Raw genomic sequence first — 18,950 nt, 5'->3', positions numbered from 1 at the left:
ATTGTCCCTCATGTTGTGAGGTCTAAGAGAGATAATCATGAGGATGTTTAGTGTAGCGTCTGGCTCACAGGGAACACTCAACAAGTTGAGGCATTATTATTCATTCATTCCATAAACATTTACTAAGTGCCTCCTGGGTGCTAAGCCCTGCTCTAGGCGCTTGCAATAAGTTACTGAAAACATTATATTGAATTATATTGAACTAAATTGCATTATATATTATGCTAGAAATAATGTTATGGAAGCAATGACAGAGTACGGTAAGAGAGATCAGGTATATGGGCAGGTATGGGGCAGGGGTGCAGGTGGGAATTTTCAGGAGGGCAGTCAGGCTTCATTGAGAAGATGCTGTCTGAGCAAAGAAATGAGATAGCTGAGGGACTTAGCTGTGATGTTATCTGGGGGAAAGGTATACCAGGCCTGAGGAGCAGCCTCTGCAAGGCCTTACAGCAAGGCACAGCATCGAGGCCAGTGTGAGAGAATGGGGGAGTGCAGAAAGAGTAAGTGGAGGAGATATCAGCATGGTGATAATGGGGCAGCACAGATCATGGAGGGCTTTGTGGGCCATTGTAAGGAGTTTTTATTCCAAGTTAAAAAGGGGAGCATGACAGAGCTTTGAGCAGGGGAGTGACATGGTGTGACTTAAGTTGTCACAGGATCCCTGTGGCTGTTGTGGAGAGTGGACCATGGGACAAAAGTAGAAGCCACCGAGTTAGGAGGTTAATGCTGTGGTCCAGCTAGGGCCAGATACATAGTAATGGAGGGTGTGGTGAGCAGTGGCCAGGTGTTTGGTTCTATTAGATATTGCTAAGTTCTAAATTCCATCAGATTTCTCACAGAGCTCCTTGGCACCCTTTAGCCATGGAGTTTCAAGGCTACAAAAGGATCCATGTAGACTTTCTGTATACAGTAAATCTCCTGAGGTGCCCTTTAGGTGCTACATGATGATAAAACCATTTACTACTTCATCATTCTCAAAGGCATTTCCAGACATTATAACATGAGGGGATGTGGATAGTCTTTGGAGTCAAACAGGCCTGTGCTTGCTTGAAGTTAGGCTTGTGACTCTGGAGAAGCTAGTTAACCTCTCAGCTTCTTCATCTGTAAAATGAGGAAAGTGATTGTCCCTCATGTTGTGAGGTCTAAGTTTCCACGTGGTGTTTAAGAAACACCTTATTCCACTGTTAGTGTTTTTATGGTGTTTAGTAAATACCTCGAAATAACCATCATTATATGCTCATCTATAGATTGAAGTGACTGAATCTGAATTACAAAATATATATGTATATATTGAGCCAATAGACTGCTATGGGAAATGAAGTTTGCTTGGAAAACAGCTGATATGTCAAGGTTTTGTATTCTAACCTTTTTTCCTCTAGAAACGGTTATATAGCCTGTTCTTTAAATAAAATTTTAATTATTATATTTAAGAAAGAAGGCCCATAGTTCCTGGGTAACAAGAATCAATGAAACACTTTTGGATTTGTCTTCTAGTGTTTAAGCATCAACAAATGAGTCCAAGAGTTTCAATATTGCTTCCGAGGCGGTGGAAAGTCAGAGGACGATCTACTGAAAGCAGAAGAGCAGGTTACTTCTTTAAAAGGAAGCTGTATTATGTCCTGAATCCCAAAGCCTGACCTTTAGTCCAAAGAGAGTGGTCCTCACCCTGTGCTAATCTCTTACTCCCACTCCCTCATCTATACATGCACAGCTTGTTTGTGGAGAGAGAACCAGGAGTCTCACTTTTGGTAATACCAGTGTTATATAACTGGCAATTTATAGGTCCATAGAATCATGGAATGTTAAAGCAAAAAGGGACCAAAAGTTCACCTAATTTAAGCTCCTCCTTTCACAGATATGTAGACCAAGGCCTAGAAAGACGTGGTTTATTCTTTGCTTCCTGTGCTTGACTGTACATTGAAAATATTATTTGTTAGCCTCCTAGGTTAAATCAAGTTGAGATGATACAAGATACTCACAGAATGGCATTAATCCTCCGTTGGTGTGTGAATCATGCTGTGAGGAGGGAGGCATGTCCTTTCAGAGTGGAATGGAACAAGTCATCCAAGGTGGAGGAAGAACAAAGCGGTCACCCCCCTGGGCTCAGAGGGGAAATGTTAGCTCTGTCCTTACAGGGCCTCGGCCTCCACAAATTTGGCACCTTCCTGCTAGCTGGGCAGTGGGGTGTAACTGAGCTTCTCTACAGAGATCTCGACTTGGAAGCCCAAGAGAGCCACTGCAACAGGCATGAGCTTTTCCACATCAGTCTTTCTAAACAAAACCAAAAAGCAGGAACCCCTCAAATGAATAAGGTAACTTTCAGGCAAGTCCTAGTCAACCCCAGTGACCATCCCCAAAGTGGGGTTGGATGTGGGTGTCTGGGCTACTTTATAAATAAGATAATAAAATTAAATTTTATGAACTGTTGACCTAAAAAGCAGCTGAGACCAAATACATATAACAAAGATTTATTGAGCCAATATGATGATTGCAAGTCGGGAGACACATAGATCAGGTAGCCTTGAAAATGTGTTCTGAAAAAAGCCAGCAGAGCTTAATATTTTATAATCACAAGAAGGGGAAAGGATCAAAAGAGAGAAAGAAGGACAACTCCACCTACTTACTTGAGCAGGCTTTTTTCTATTGGTTGTACATGACATAGATTTGGGATTGTTACTAGGTTACATCCTACATGCAGCGATCTAGGGGAAGGATAATAAGTATTCTAGATTATTTTATGGCTGTCTGGTGCCATTATGGCTGCTTCTAAGTAAAATGGTCTTATGATAATGTTTTCCAGGACAAGTAAATGTGACTTATCACAGATCTCCCAAGGCACTATAATTTAGCTGACCTGGTTAGACCAGATTCTTTTGATTATGAAAACTCTGGACAATTCAGTCTACAAAGAAACAGGCTTAGACTCCATAAGGCATATCCTGATACTATTATCAAGTGTTTTGTATATTATAATGTCTAGGAAATATGGAGTAAACTCTTTTACTCCTGCTTAACAATGGGCCATAATCTCATCTGGTTAAATTAATTTATAGTCAGAAATGAAGGATATATAAAGATAAGAACCATAAGAGATTTAAATTTCTCAGTATTTTACCCATCCATCCTTTCTAGAACATATAACTGTTCTACATTCATGTTGAGAAGTGGTTCAGGCCCCCAAGGTATTTACTTTTAGATCATGGCTATACATTAGCCGTGGAAAGTTACTGAAAATGATAGTAAAATGTTGCTTGAGCATGGAAATTTAAATCATGGAAAAATAGAGCAATGAATAGGAAAAAAAATATGGTTACATTCCTTTTTAAGTAGTCTTAAAAAATCTGAAAATTAGATATTTCTATAGCCAAGAGGGCAAAATGGAGAGGGGGAAAAAAAGAGGTAAGTGTAAGGTAAATAATGCAAAAAAGAAAAATTATAAGCCAATTATGGTTATTTATTGTGACACTACATGTCAGTGTATTTCGAGGGTGATGTTGATCTAACTAAATTCATGTTTGGATCTTATAACAAACTTTTTCTTCAAAGTGTATTAGTAGGAAAAGGACTCTTTTTAGTCTCCTGCTAGTCCACTAACTTTGATGTTCTCCTGAAACCTCCATTAGTGTCCAGACTGGGAAACAGGAGAAGCGAAAGGTCAGTAGAAAGTGTTTAGGCCAACAAGATGCCTGTATCAAAACAAAGCTGCTCTAAATCAAATGTAGACACAAAACTACCTTTTCACAAAGTCCAAAGAAAAGTATTGTCTTTCAAGTTTCACAGGAGGGGGAAATGTGGCTAATAGCGAAGTAGAAAGGAGAAAAGAGAATGCAGGCTCCAGCTGACTCTGCACTGGGTCCTGAAGATGAAAGAGATGGAACTTCAGATACCAGAAGCCTAGGAAGGAGTGGCTGACTGGAGCAAAGATAGCCAAGAGACGAAGAGGAAGCTGACCCGTAGTTCATTAAAACCACTGCCTCTTTCTCTGTTCTGGTAAACAGTTGAGCATTTTGTGTATATGCAACAGTACTGGGTTGTAAATACATACAAAGGAGCTGTTTTAAAGGAAAATAGAATAATAAAAATGAGTTCAGATCTTTCGTGGCCACTCAGTTAAATCTAATGACAGCACATAGATAAGTCAGCAATAAAAATAGAGTTTTTGTTTTTAAGCTTTTGCACATACCTCTCTGTCATCCTGGGATGTCCTACCCATTTTCAACATCAAGCTCTTCCATAAAGGACTCCCTGATAACCCCAGACAAAAATTCACTGAAAAGCCTGTGAATTCAAATTTTGTTTGCACTGGTCTTTCTGCTTATGTGCCTTCCTTCCTCATATTCTTCCATCCTTCCTTTTTTGATTAACATAATACATTTACTCCCCTGCTAGATCATAAAGCTCTCAGAAAACAAGTGTTTTTAATTTGTCTTCATATCTCACTCCCAGTGTCTAGCATAGTATTTTGCACACAATAGATGCTCAATGAATTTTTTGTTAAATAAATGAAATTGCTACAAGAAGTTAAGAAATAAACCTGTGAAGCTTTCAGTGGTATTATAACATATAACACACTCTGAAAGGTGATTGTTTAATAATGCATTAAGTCAATTTTCTCCTGCACTTTTAAAAATATCAGCAGGTTGTATGCTAAGTTTACGTTTAACTTTATAAGAAACCTCCCAACTGTTTTCCAAAGTGGCTTTACCATTTTACATTCCCACAGCAATGTATGAGGATTCCAGTTTATCCACATCCTTACCATGGCTGTACCATTTTACAATCCCTCAGCAATGTATGAATATTCCAGTTTATCTACAACCTTGCCAACATGTATTATTTCCTGTCTTCTTTATTATAGCCATGATAGTGGGTACGTAGCGGAGTCTCACTGTGGTTTTGATTTGTGTCCACTTGATGACTAATGATCCTGACCATTTTTTATGTGCTTATTAGCCATTTGTATATCTTGATTGGTGATATGCCTATTCAAATCTTTGGCCATGTTTTAACTGAATTTTTTTTGTTGTTATTATTGAGTTATCATAATATTTAAATATTTTGTATACAAGTCTTATATCAGATATATTTATAAATGTTTTCTCTCATTCTCTGCCTTGTCTTTTCATTCTCTTCACAGTGTCTTTCAAAGACGAGAAGTTTTTAATTTTGATGAAGTTCAATTTATTGTTTTTTTCTTCTTGAATTATGCTTTTTGTGTTATAGTTAAGAACTCTTTCGCTAAGTCAACATCTTAGAGAGTTTGTCTTATCTTTTCTTCTAATAGTTTTATCATTTTAGCTCTTGTATTTAGAACTATATCCATTTTAAATTAATTTTTGTGTATGATGTTGATAAACTTCTAAATTTATCCTTTCACATATGGATACACAATTGTCCAGCAGCATTTGTTGAAAAGATTATTCTTTCCTCCACTAAATTCCTTAATATTCTCATCAAAAATCAATTGACCGTAAATGTAAGGATTTATTTTTGGACTCTCAATTCTGTTCCATTAATCTATATGTTCTGTCTGTCCCTATGCCAGTACCACACTGTCTTAATTACTGTTGCTTTATTAAAAGTTTTAAAATTGTTGAATGTAAGTCCTCAAACTTAGTTCCCCTTTTACAATTTTTTTTGTCTATGTTCCTTCATATTACCATATAAATTTTAGAATCATCTTGTCAATTTCTACAAAGAAAAAAGTCTGCTAGGATTTTGATAGAGACCGTGTTGAATCTGTAGATCAATTTTGAAATATGTGCCATCTTAACAATGTTGAGTAATCCAGTTCATGAACATGGAATATTTATTTACAGTATTTAGATCTTCTTTCACTTATCATAATAATGTATTATAATTTTCAATGCATAGATGTTGTACTACTTTGTTAAAGTTATTTCTAAATATTTTATTATTTTTGATGCTATTATGAATAGCGAGGTGTCTTAATTTTATTTTTGGATTGTTCATTGCTAGTACAAAAGTATAATTGATTTTTGTCTTTTGAGTTTATATCCTTTGATCTTGCTGAACTCATTTATTAGTACTAATTTTTGTGTGTGTGTGGATTCCTTAGGATTTTCTACATACATAATTATATCATCTGTAACTAAAGGTAGAGTTCTTTCTTTCCAATTTTTTTTCACTAGTTGCCTTGACTAGGACCTCTAGTACAGGGTTGAATCTAAGTGGCAATAGCAGATATCATTGTTTTGCTCTTATCTTAGTAGGAAAGCATTTGGGTTTTTTTATCATTAAGTAAATATTAGCTGTAGATTTTTCATAAGTGGCCTTTATCAATTTGAGGAAATTCTCTTTTATTCCTGTTCTGTTGAGAGTTCTTAATATCAATGAATGTTAAATTTTGTCAAATGCTTTTTCTGCATCAGTTGAGATGATAATGTGGTTTTTGTTCTTTATTCTATTACTATGGTGTGTTAGTCCATTTTGTTGCTATAACAGAACTACCTGAGACTGGGTGATTTATAAAGAAGAGAGGTTTATTTGGCTTATGATTCTAGGACAGCTGTATCTAGCACAGGCCTCAGGCTTCTTCTGCTTATGGTGGAAAGTGGCAGGCAACCGGCGGGTACAAGCAGATCACATGGTGAGAGAAAACAAGAGAGAGAGGAAGCAAGGGAGAGAGAGGAGGTGCCAGGGTCCTATAAACAACCAGCTCTCACAGGAACTAATAGAGCGAGATCTCACTCATTAATCCCCCTCCCCCAGGGAAAGCATTAAGCCTTTCATGAGGCATCCACCCCCATGACTCAGACAGTTTCCAACACTGCCACACTAGGGATTAAATTTCCACATGAGTTTTGGAGGGGACAACACATCCAAACTCCATCATATAATATGTTACACTAATTAAGTTAAATCAACATTGCATTTTGGGGATAATCTTCACTTGGTTTTATATGTTTTATATGTTGCTGATTCCATTTGTTAACATTCTGTGAAGGATTTTTGCATCTATCTTCATAAGAGATATTGGTCTATAGTTTTCTTTTCTTGTAATGTGTTTCTTTGGCTTTGATATCAGGTAATACTGACCTTATGGAATGAGTTAGAAAGTGTTCTCTTCTCTATTTTTGAAAAAATTTGGAAATGATTGGTATTGCTTCTTCTTTAAATATTTGATAGAATTCTTTGTGAGGCCATTTGGGCATGGGCTTTTCATTGTGGGTCAATTTTAAATTACTAATTCAATTTCTTTACTTGTTATTGGTCTGTTCAGATTTTTAATTTTTTCTTGAATTAGTTTTGGTAATTTGGGTTTTTGTAGGAATTTTCCCATTTCATTTAGGTTGTCTAATTTTTTTGGCATAAGGTCATCCTATTTTCTTGTGAATCTCTATTTCTGTTGGGTTGGCAGTGGTTTCTCTTTTCATTCTTGATTTTAATAATTTGTGTCTTCTTTTTTACAAGATCAAGCTAGTGAATGGATTGCCAATTTTCTTGATTTTGCCAATTAACCAACTTCTGTTATATTGATTTTATCTATTATCATTCTGTTTTCTATTTAATTGATTGCCCCTCTTATCTTTATTGTATATCCCTTCTGATTGTTTTGTGTTTAATCTTTTTTCTAGCTTCTTATGGTGGAAGCTTAAATTATTAATTTGAGACCTCTCTTCTTTTCTAATGTGGACAATTAAAGCTACAAAATTCCCCCTAAACACTGCTTTAGCAGCATCTCATAAATTTTAATGTGTGTTTTTGCTTTCATGTAGTACAGAATATTTTCTAATTTTCCTTATGATTTCTTTTTTGACCAATAAGTTATTTAGAAGTATGTTGTTAATTTCCTGATATTTGAGGATTGTCTAAATTTCTTTTTGTTGTAGATTCTTGTTAAATTCTTCTATTGTCAGGGAATATATTTTCTATGATTTCAGTTCCTTTAAATTGATTGAGATTGTTTTGTGGATTAGCATATGAATGTTCCTTGAGAATGTTGAAAAGAACAGTTACTTTGTTTTCATTGGGTGAATTATTCTAGAAATATCAGTTAGGTCAAGTTGATTAATAGTGTTATTCAAGTCTCCTATATCCTTGCTGATTTTTTTGTCTAGTTGTTTTATAAGTTATTGACAGTGGAGTATTGAAGTCTCCAACTATTATTTTTCAACTTTCTATTTCTTCTTTTAATTCTGTCATTTTTGCTTCATGTATGTTAGGATGCATATATTTATAATTAACATGTTTTTCTGAGGAATTTACCCTTTTATTATTATGAAATGTCCCTATTTGTCTCTAGTAATATTTCTTGATTTAAAATACATTTTGTTTGATATTAAGATAGCCCCGGATTCTTATGGTTACCATTCGTGTGGTATATCATTTTCATCCTTTTACTTTAAAAGAGATGTGTCTTTAAATTTAAAACATGCCTCTTCTGGCAGCATATAATTGGATTAATTGGATTTTTTTTTTTTTTTTTTTGTCCAGACTGACAACCTCTGCCTGTTCCTTGGAGCTTTTATTTTATTCACATTTAATAAAATAACTGGTATGGTTGGAGTAGAGCTAGAGCTAGGGTCTGGTACTCACAGACTCCTTGAGCCCATTCACAAACCCTTCACACGCAGGTCTATGAGCTAGGTAACTGGCAAAAAGGTCCTTCGAGCCTTAGTTGAAGAAAGAATAGTCTTTATTCAGCACACACACATCTAGGAGCTAAACAGTCCAAAGGAGAAACTCAGAAACTCAACTGCTACCAGCAAAGTCCAAAGAAAAACTGAGCAGCTGCCAGCAGAGTAAACATGCTCTATTTTTGGACACAAGCTCTCTGCCTGCTAGCCTGTTTCACAAACTAAAAAACACATAATAGCAACAAAACTAAAAAGATACTTTGGTGCACATGTGCACTAACTCCACCCACACACAACTTGTTTACAGAGAATTAAGAATGTGCTGCTCCACCCCCAACCAGACCTGAGCTGAGGGAACCTGACTAAATTATCCTATTTTCCCCACAGTTGGATTTATGGCTGCCACTTTTGTTATTTTTTTTTTTCAGTATATCATATATCTCATATCTCTTTTGTTCCATTGCTCCTTCTTGACTGCCCTGTTTTGTGTTAGATAGGTATTTTTAGTGTACCATTTTAATTCCTTTGTTTCTTGACTATATTCTTTGGGCTTGCTTTAGGAATCACAATGCACATAATAACTTATCACTAATTATTTCAGATTTATACTAACTTAATGCTAGTAAAATGCAGAAACTTTGCTGTAATATAGCTTCATTTCTTCCCCTCTCCTTTGTGCTATACTACACATATATACCACAACTATGTATGTTATAAACCCAGAAATGCAGTGTGATAAGTATTCTATTCAATCTTATGTCTTCTAAAGAATTTAAGAGAAGAGAAATATATATGTGTATATATAAATATATGTACACTTTTGTACATATGTGTGTGTACACATACCGTCTTTTATATTTACCCAATTATTCACTTTCTGGTGCTCTTCATTTTTTGTCTGTGCATTCAAATTGCTGTCTGGTATCAATCACTTCTTTATCATTTCCTTTAAGCTTAAAGAATTTCTTTTAGTCTTCCTTTTTTTTTTTTTTTTTTTTGGCAGCTGGCTAGTACAGGGATCAAACCCTGGACCTTGGTATTATCAGTAGCATGCTGTAACCAACTGAGCTATCTAGCCAGGCTTCCTTTAGTATTTCTTGTAAGGCAGGTCTGCTAGCAAAGAATTCTTTCGGTCTTTGTCTATCTGAGAATATCTTCACTTCACCTTCAGTTTTGAAGGGTAGTTCACTGAATATAGAATTCTTGATTGGCATTTTTTTCAGCACTTAAATATGTTACGTCAGTGCCTTCTGGGATGTATTTTTCTGATGAGAAGTCGGCCATTAACAGTATTATTTGTCCCCTTTATGTGGTGAATCATTTTACTCTTGCTGCTTTCAAGATTTCTCCCTAGCTTTGGCTTTCGACAAGTTTAACTATGATATATCTAGGTGTGTGTATCTCTTTGTGTGTATCCTCCTTGGGTTGGTTGATCATCTTGGATTCACAGATTAATTTTTTTTTATCAAATCTGCCCTTTCTCTCTTTCCTCTCTTTCTGGCACTGAAAAACTTGGGCCCTTTCCATATTTTCCTGCACGGGTATGTATAGAGAGCTTGTGAAGGCTATTTCCCAAATCTCCCTATTCCATTTCTGGCTGATCTACCAGTCTACTGCTTGCCCCAACTATGATTGCAACCTCAGGCTAGCTGAGCTGCTGATCTTTCCTTGTTTATTTGCCACCTAGACTGCCGTGTTTGTTCACAGTACTGCTGGATGTGGGGGGTTGTCATGCTCTGCTTCAAATCAAGTCGGCCCCCTCTGCCAGGGAAAAATCCTTTCCATGCCTTTTCCCACCTTGGTAGAATTACCTTCTGGACTGAACTGGGGGTGGGCAATGGGCAAAGCCTAGGCAAGAATGCCATGCCCACTCCCACTGCTCATACATGAAGTTTAGCGGTTTTTTATAAATAACCATTTCTCAGTATAGTGTGTGCCTTTGATTGATTTTCAGAGCCCTGAATGGGTCATTTTTGACAATGTGTCACATTTTATCATTGCTTTTGGGGGAGAAGAAATGGTGAACTACTTATTCCGCCATACTGGAAATCCTGCCTCTGCACTGGCCATTTTTAATACCTCTCCAGCAGATTCTGATGTGAAACCAGGGTTGAGAATCATTGGGTTAGGGTATGATTACAGGAGAACGGATCTTGATTTCACTTCATTCCAGTCACTGGACACCTTCATACATCCTTGCTAAGGATGTAAAGATAACTGAGACCATCCCTCCCCTTCCGTAGTCACAGTCAGTGGGAAAGACAGATAGAGAGACCAGTCATGCAGAATAATCGTGAACACATAGGGATGGCAATGCTGGCTCTGGGAGCATAGTCAGCAATGACAGTGCATCATTTTTCTGAACCATGCTGATAGTCTGTGAGAATATCTTCAGAAAGTAATGTAACCATTAAGAAATTCCATACTTGACATAAGTATGAACAAATTTATTCATCCTGGGGAATCTGGGACAATTTTCCAAAAGTATGTGGTGATTATAAACATAACTTTAAGGGACTAGCATTTTACTTTATGTAAACGTTAATGAGCTTTTTTTTTTTTTTTGGGGGGGGGGCTTTATTTTTAACTGGACCGTGATGATTTCATAACCTTCATTTATGTGAATAAATTCAGGAATAGCAAATCAACCTCAGAGTTGTGGGCAGTGTGAGATGGTGTAATGGTCTCCAAAGCAGGGAGTCCATAAAGACAAGCCATGGAAATATAGGGAAAAATATTAACACTTCTATTTTTTCTAAATCAAATTTATACTTTAAAATTTTTCTATTGACTGAATGTTTTCTAAGGCAAGAATATTTATATAGTGGTATATGCATAGAACTTATAAATAAGTAAGCAAACATATATACGTGGTGCGCCCCCAGTATTTTTCAATTGAGAGTACTCAATCACAAAAATTGGAAACCACTGGTATAGAGGAAAGAACACTAACCCAAAAATCAAGAAGAGGTGGGAGTTAGTCCCATTTCAGCTACCAACTTGCCTATGTGAACATGGGCAAGTTACAAAAACTCTAGGCCTTTGTTTTCACGTCTGTAAAATGAGGGGCCTGGTATAAATATCCCTGAGATCTCTCCAGCTCTAGGATTTTGTTTTCGTCCTTGATTTTCCTATAAAACATTATTATGAAATTGTAAGAGCAGAAGATTATAATTTTTTTCTGTTCAGTATTTGAATTAGATGCAGGTGTAAGCCTATTTCTGAGTTCCTGGGGAATTTCCAGAGAGTGCTTGGCTGTGTCCGTTTTCTGTGGTGCAGCTGGTCATAGGTGTGATACTGTTATACAGACCAGGATATTTATTTAAAATTTGCCAACTGTAGCCATGGTAACAGAGGACATAGCACTATTAGTAGCAGAGTACAAAAAAATGTACCTAGACACAGTTATAGACACATAGATGCATACGAGTGCACACACAGTCAATCCTTGCCTATTGCTTAATTTCATTCCCTTCATAACTTGAAATTCAGAAAGATTCAAGGTTCAAGCTGAGTACATAAAGAATGCTACGTGTACTTTTGATAGTTAAAAGATCTATTCAAATCCATACATATGAAGTTTAGTGTCTACTCAGAAGCTGAGTTGTTAAATAGAGTATTATTTTCAAATTTTAGATAAAACTAAAAGCCCAAGAGGTTAGTAAACCCTTACTTAGCTCTTTAAGTTCAAAGAAATTTAAAATCTACATATTTTATTTAACTCCTCTGAAAACATTATTCAACTTTAAAATTCAATAGAGTAAGATGTTGCACTTCAATGTTCATGGATTAAAACAAAATAGACTATTCATGGCTTTTTTTCAAATAATAGCACTGATTATTACATAGTCAGTTTCTTAAAACTTTGTGTTTTATTTAGTTTTGATTTGGTATTGTTTGCTAGCATCAATAAATAACAGCATTACTAAATCATCTGTTGACATAGTATTTTAATATCCAATCCATCACACACTCTTTTTCATTAGAAATCAAAAGCTTGAAGAAACTTTGGAGAGTAAAACAAAGAGGAAGATTTTGTATTTTCTAAATAATACTATGTAATACATTATAATTCTTTTATGTAGTCTTTTATTCCTGATGACATATGAAATAGAGGCATGTGATAGTGCCATGAATCTTTAGCATAAAGTTAACTATTAAAAATCAGCTGCTGTGATTTACCTGTGAGAATGGAATAATCACATTCTGGCATGTTCTATATAATAAATACATCGTTTTAAAGATTTGTCTTAGGGGAAAAATGACAGGAAAAGGAGCAACAACAAAAAGAATGACAAATCATAGCTATTTTGATGTAAAAAATATTGAAAAATATGAGCTCATGAGACTATTACTGTAGGCACTAGAAAGGAAGTAAAAAGAAAAGAGCAAAAAATGGAAAAATAGAGAAACTGGAAAATCCAGCTGTTCTAGAAATATGAAAACAAATGAAACTCTTAAGCCACGTAATTTTGTTTTGTATAGTAATGGAATAAAGTGGTGATGGAAAATACTACTTTAAACTTAGACCTGTATAAGCACAGCTTGTACTTTGTGAACTGCTGGAGGAATAGAATGCAGTCATTTTGCTGCTGCCTGCAACAGCCAGCCAGGAACAATTTTCACTCTGGCATCCATTTGGTAACCAATCCACAAGTTTGATTCAAGGTTTTAACCTTAAATTTTAATGCTGATCATAGAAAAAAACGGTTAAATATTCTCCCTGGAGGGAGGGAGTGGGAAATGAAGGAGGAAGAGATTTGCCATTTCCATGCGACCACTCCAGAGTATTAAAGGCAGAGCCCACCCTGCGTTCCCGGCCCGGAGCCACTCCACACTCTGTTTGTGCTAAATGTTTTCTTGCATTATTATATATTCGTTTTGTGTCATGTATATGTTTGGCCTGTCTTTTGCTTTCAATTTAGGTAATCTCTTTTGCTTTTCCAAATGATTTTCAAAGATTAGGAAATGGTCTAGGTGTGGATGGTTTGGAAGGTTTTGCTGTTTGAACTGGACAGCTCAGCTTTTCCTATGCCACACCACTCACATGCTTCACCTTCTCTTCAAATCGTTGCTAGACCAGGGACTTTTTTTGTATTAATTTTTTCTGAAAGAAAAAGTTTCAGATTTACAGAAAACTTGCAAAGATCAACAGAGTTCCTGCACAGCCCCTATTGTTAACATCTTTCATGACCATGTAGACCAGAGCTTTTAACTCTGAGTCCGTGGATTGACTTCAGGGCATCCATGAACTCCTCCTGAAGTTTACACCAAATTTTATGTTCTTATGAAAATGTATTTCATTTCATTCAAGAACTATATAGATTAAGATTATGCTTTTCCTTTTTTCAATCTTTTCTCTCGGCAATCTCTGCTCTCATGTTTTCCACCTCTCTAGTAAATTTTTTGCTTTATTAGAACACTACCTCCAACTGCACATTTTCTTCAGTGTGCAAAGGCAGGTAGGACTGACCAAACGGTTCCTTATCACACCCCTGTAATCCTCAGAGTCGCTCAGTGCCATGTGTTCACATAAAATATTTTTATTACCTGTATTGCTTGATAAGTGCAGTGTTCCTTCACAATGAGTCTGTCTACATAAAGTTCTCAAAGTATGAACCGAGGGTCCTGTATCAGAATTATCTGGGTCCCCTTATAAAATGATATAATCTTGGGCCACTATCTCGAAAAGGGTCCCCCAAGGGGATTTGGATGCACAGTGTATCAAAACCATTTATATAGTCTGCCTACATTTTGAACATTACCTTAACAACAAAGCGTATTTGGAACTGTGAGAAAAATAGAATAGTTTAATCAGGCCCCCTCGCCTCCAGTCCAGTTGGGGGTGGTGTGCACATTCCTTGTAAACAAGATATGTGTGGATGGATTGTGTATCTTTTTAGTTTTGTTGCTATTCTTGTGTTCTTCAGAGTTTGGGAAGGGGACAGCCGGCAGAGCTCCCCTCTAAAAATAGAGCATGTTTACTCTACTGGCAGCTGCTCACTTTTACTTTGGACTTTGCCGGTAGCAGTGGAGTTCTCAGTTTTTCAGTGGACTTTGCCTGTAGCAGTTGAGTTTCTGAGTTTCTATGTGGACTGTTTAGCTCATAGTGTTGTGTGTGCTGACTAAAGACTATTCCTTCTTTAACCAAGGCTCCAAGGACCTTTTGTCCAGTTACCTAGCTTGTAGACCTGCGTGCGAAGGTTTTGTGGCCCAGTCTGGACAACAGGCTTGAGGGGTCTGTGAGCTCCAGACCCAGCCCTACAGGAACTATTATGAAAAGATTACTCTTTACACTTGAAACTTTAAGGGGGAAAAAACCCATGAAATCAAAATAGACCTATTTTTCTTGTGTGTCTATATAGAGTGTACTATGTGAGGTCTTTCTAACTCCACTTTAATTCTAAAGATAAAAAATAATTATACCGTTCAAGATCTAGGATTCTGTAAAATCTCTCAAGTTAAAACTTCCTTTTATCAGTATTTTGAGTATTTTAAAACCATTTTTTGTTATTGTCTAATATTAGGGGTTTTATTTCAGACTTACAGATTCCAGTCTGCTGTTAGAAGATTATTCATCCAAGTTGAGTCCCAAAACAAAGAGAGCCAAGAAGAGCCTTTTGTCTGGAGAGGAGAAAGAAAATCTGCCAAGCGACTACATGGTGCCTATTTTCTCAGGACGGTGTGTTGTGCTTTCTCTTCCTGGCTTTGATTATTAGAAAGTGAGGAATAAATGTTGTCAGATAATAATAATAATACAGTAGCAGCTAACATTTTTTTAGCACTTACTATATACTGGTTGAGAAATTCTGAGGAAGATTGGAACCCTGCACCGGGAGAGAAGTGTTAATTGCAAAAAAGGGATTTCCTTTTCAGAAATCTTTGCCATCACATAGGATGGCTCCATGACAAAAGAGAAGGATTAGAATTCAATGCTACTTATGTAACTAGTTGAGAAGGGAAGTAGAGCCTTGGATGCTAGTGATTGAAAACTATATGTAGTCAACTATGGATAGAGTAAAAAGAAAGGTTCAAAACTGTAAAATGCTGGTGAACTAAAAAAATCAACAAATGATATGTTTAGGTAAATGGAAAGTATCTTTATTGTCACTGTAGTTTTAATTATTATTCATTAGGGAAATAAATCTAATAATTTGAATGTATGGCTTATATTTGTTCAATGGAAAATAGATTACCATTTACTTCAAGGTAAACTTCAAACAAAATAATCACTAAATCACAAGTGTCTAATGCCAACTTTCTATCTTTTTTATGTAAACATTTTTTTTGAGTGGACATAATATTGAAAGGAATCTTAAAAGGAAACTTGTCTGAGACACCAAGATTAAAGTTTAACAGGAACTTTCTGGACCTTTCCCTGTTTATTTTCCTTTGAATGGAGAGTTATTGCCATAGCTAAAGTGACACTCAAAATGAGGTCATCCTCTAAGGGCAAATGTCATGAAAAAGTAGATCCTCATTGAAAGACAGGAAATAATTGGGTTGAATTTTCGTGGCCTACTTCTGTTGCCCTGTGTTTTTCTTTCCATTGCTCTCTGACAGTTCCTCTCTGACTTGTTTCAATTTCCTTCCTTTCCCAATTAGGAAGTTAAAGGAGTAAATGACATTCTAGTTTTAGCTTTTTATCTGGTATATTTGATATCCTTGACTTTTAAAGTGAACTTTCCACAGAAACATGCTTATATTACTAAGTGTGCTTGCCCAGACTTAGCCTCTTTGCAGTAGTTTAATATACATTAATACATTATTATATTATTACACAGTAATTATACATTTGGTATACATCATTTTCATTATAGGAGATGGCTAGGATAGGAGTAAAACATTTTGTCTTTTGCTTTTTCCCACTCTGTTTCAAAAATCATTTAAAGACCACATCAATGTAGCATTAGCCTATGTGATGTGCCTACCCCCCCCACCCCCCCGTGGGCTCTAAGTGAAGCTTCTCACTTTTAATGTCTTCATCCTGATTTTTCCCCACCAAATTGTTTTGTCTCTTCCAAGTCAGTCTCAACAAATAATTTACAAAATAAACAGTGATAAGAAAAAATGTGAATAAAATTTGATCTTCAAGGTTTTATTTCCAGTTCACCTTTATTTTTTATACAGATCCATCTCCTCTATTACTGCATTAAAAGTAACATTTTACAACGGTGTTGACAGTATTAACAATCTGAGAAGAGGATAGGAAAGAAATGAACATTTTTTGAGTCTCAGTTTTTTGCCAGGAATCATACTAGGTGCTTTATATAAACCATCTTGCTGAGTCTTCCATACAACCCTGGGGAGGTATTAGTAGATTAATACTTTTTGACAAGGAAATCAAGGCTTAGTGACTTGTTGAAAGTCATATGGCTGGGAGTGCAAGAACTGAAAGTCCTACCTAGAGTACATGTGCTCTGCAATTATAGTGTGTTTCTGGAAAATGGCATTTCCTCTGTGTGGCACCTGAAAATTCCACTTCTTATACTCTGATTAAGTTGAGTTAACTTTGAGTCAGCAGCACGTTTTGAATTGACACCATCAGAGACATGTAGAGTATTAGAAGATTTAAAATTCATTTTTACTTTGTAGTAGTGTATTTTTGTACATTCGTTAGCATTATATTCTTGCTCTTGTACTCAGATTATGGAAGAGTTATCAAAGAGTTATCACTGACAACCCCTTATATTTCCTTACAAGAGAATACCCCTGTTGTCCTAGGATTTTTTTTTTTAAGTGTACTTGAGTACTCATGTGAAATAATTACAGGTTTTTTTCTGGAAGTTTAAGTTTGTTTGCTAATGGAAAATGCAAGGAGGGTGTAACTTCATTCTTCCCTCTAGAGCTATGTCATCACATCGCTTCTAGAGGTGATGAGAGCTTAAAGTGTTCTCACTTAGAGTTGTCTCAGCTTGGGGAAAGGCTAGCATTGACTATGATCCATTATTATATGTATTGAATCATATTAAAAGCCTCTCTATTGTATATTGATGCCTACAGAAAATTCCAAGCAAAATCTTTTGCTGTTTTGTTTTGTATTCACTTACTAATTCATCACTTTCTATCTTATTTTTAAATAATATTAGAGGTAATTTAGTCAGGACACTAAGCTAAAATTTTCCATCTTTTTTTTTTTTTTTGCCCTATTTATAGTGGATATATTACTAACTTCCATAGTAGTGACTACTTCATTAATTTGGAGAAATCTAGAAAAAAATTAAAATGTACTCACTAAGTTTAGTCAGAAACAAAGTGGACTAATCTTGTCTACCAGATGTTATAGTAACATTCGATGAGAAATTCCAAACGTGGGCCAGTGGTTTCCATTCCTCAGCAAACTGCATAGATTCAGGGGCTAGGAATGTGCAAACACAATGACAGTATTTGCTGAAATTTTTAAGTAGTCATTCTCATAAGAAAAGCAAGTGTACAATTCTGACTTAGGTCTAAGATAGACTCAATTTCAAGTGAATCTGTGGTGTAATCAATATAGTCTCTCTCTGAAACAACCAATGGGGTTTACAGCAAAGGCATTGAAAAAGGTTAAAAATATCCAAATATTTTTAACAACATCAATACATCAAAACTCAAATTCTATCATAAACCACTATGCTAGCTAGGCACAGCACTTTTGGATGTTGCCACTCACTTGCCATTATCATCAATTGTGAATAAAAACAAGCCACTTGTATAAATACCACCACTTCAATAGCAAGCTTGATCATTTCTTCTCTTCAGGGCTGTGTGCAAGCACAAATGAAGATTGTCATATTGAATACATACACACATAGAATGTATATACACACAACCTTTGTTTTCTTAGAAAGAGCCCCAGTAGGCATGTGGGCCTCATGTAAATGCAGAACTTACTTACACACAGCTCTGGGCAGTGTACATATTTCATCAGCTGAGTTATAGAATCCAGATCAAGCTCATGATCATGTATCAGGATCACAGGCACACAAACTATGTCTCATTTTACAATATATCTTTTCTGGAAAGGAATACACAATTTAATCTTTTATTGTAAACTAAATCATATTTAAACATACAAAGGCAACCAGTGACACGACCTTGGGCGAGTTATCTAACTTCTCTGAGCCTTGTTACCATATATCTAAAATAGAAATGATACAGTTTACCTCATAGGGTTTTTGTGGGGGTAAAATGAGATAATGCAGGTGAAAAGCACCAGGGCCATATAGGTATTATTGTTGCTATTATCATTATTATCATCATTTGTTAAGGGGAAGACCACTTCTGTAGGTGATGAATCAACTCCTGATTTACCAGGTTTTTCTGTGTCAGGTTTTCTTTGGGCACAGGATGTAGTGTCCGAGGTCTGGT

The 18,950-nt window shown here is 35.9% G+C and overlaps 1 protein-coding gene across 1 annotated transcript in view; it reads left to right on the top strand.

Annotated features, from left to right (window-relative positions):
• MYOM1 (myomesin 1) overlaps positions 1-18,950 on the top strand; it is a 131,320-nt gene that overhangs the window by 9,391 nt on the left and 102,979 nt on the right. Inside the window, exon 3 of the mRNA XM_063077233.1 lies at positions 15,142-15,282. Within this exon, the coding sequence (XP_062933303.1) occupies positions 15,142-15,282 (141 nt within the window). The remainder of the gene's footprint in view (positions 1-15,141; positions 15,283-18,950) is intronic.

The sequence above is a fragment of the Cynocephalus volans genome, chromosome 13 (assembly GCF_027409185.1).
Source record: "Cynocephalus volans isolate mCynVol1 chromosome 13, mCynVol1.pri, whole genome shotgun sequence".
In the NCBI taxonomy this organism is placed as follows: Eukaryota; Metazoa; Chordata; class Mammalia; order Dermoptera; family Cynocephalidae; genus Cynocephalus; species Cynocephalus volans.
The sequence above is the reverse complement of the archived record's forward strand: the minus strand, read 5'-3'. Positions and strand labels throughout refer to the sequence as shown.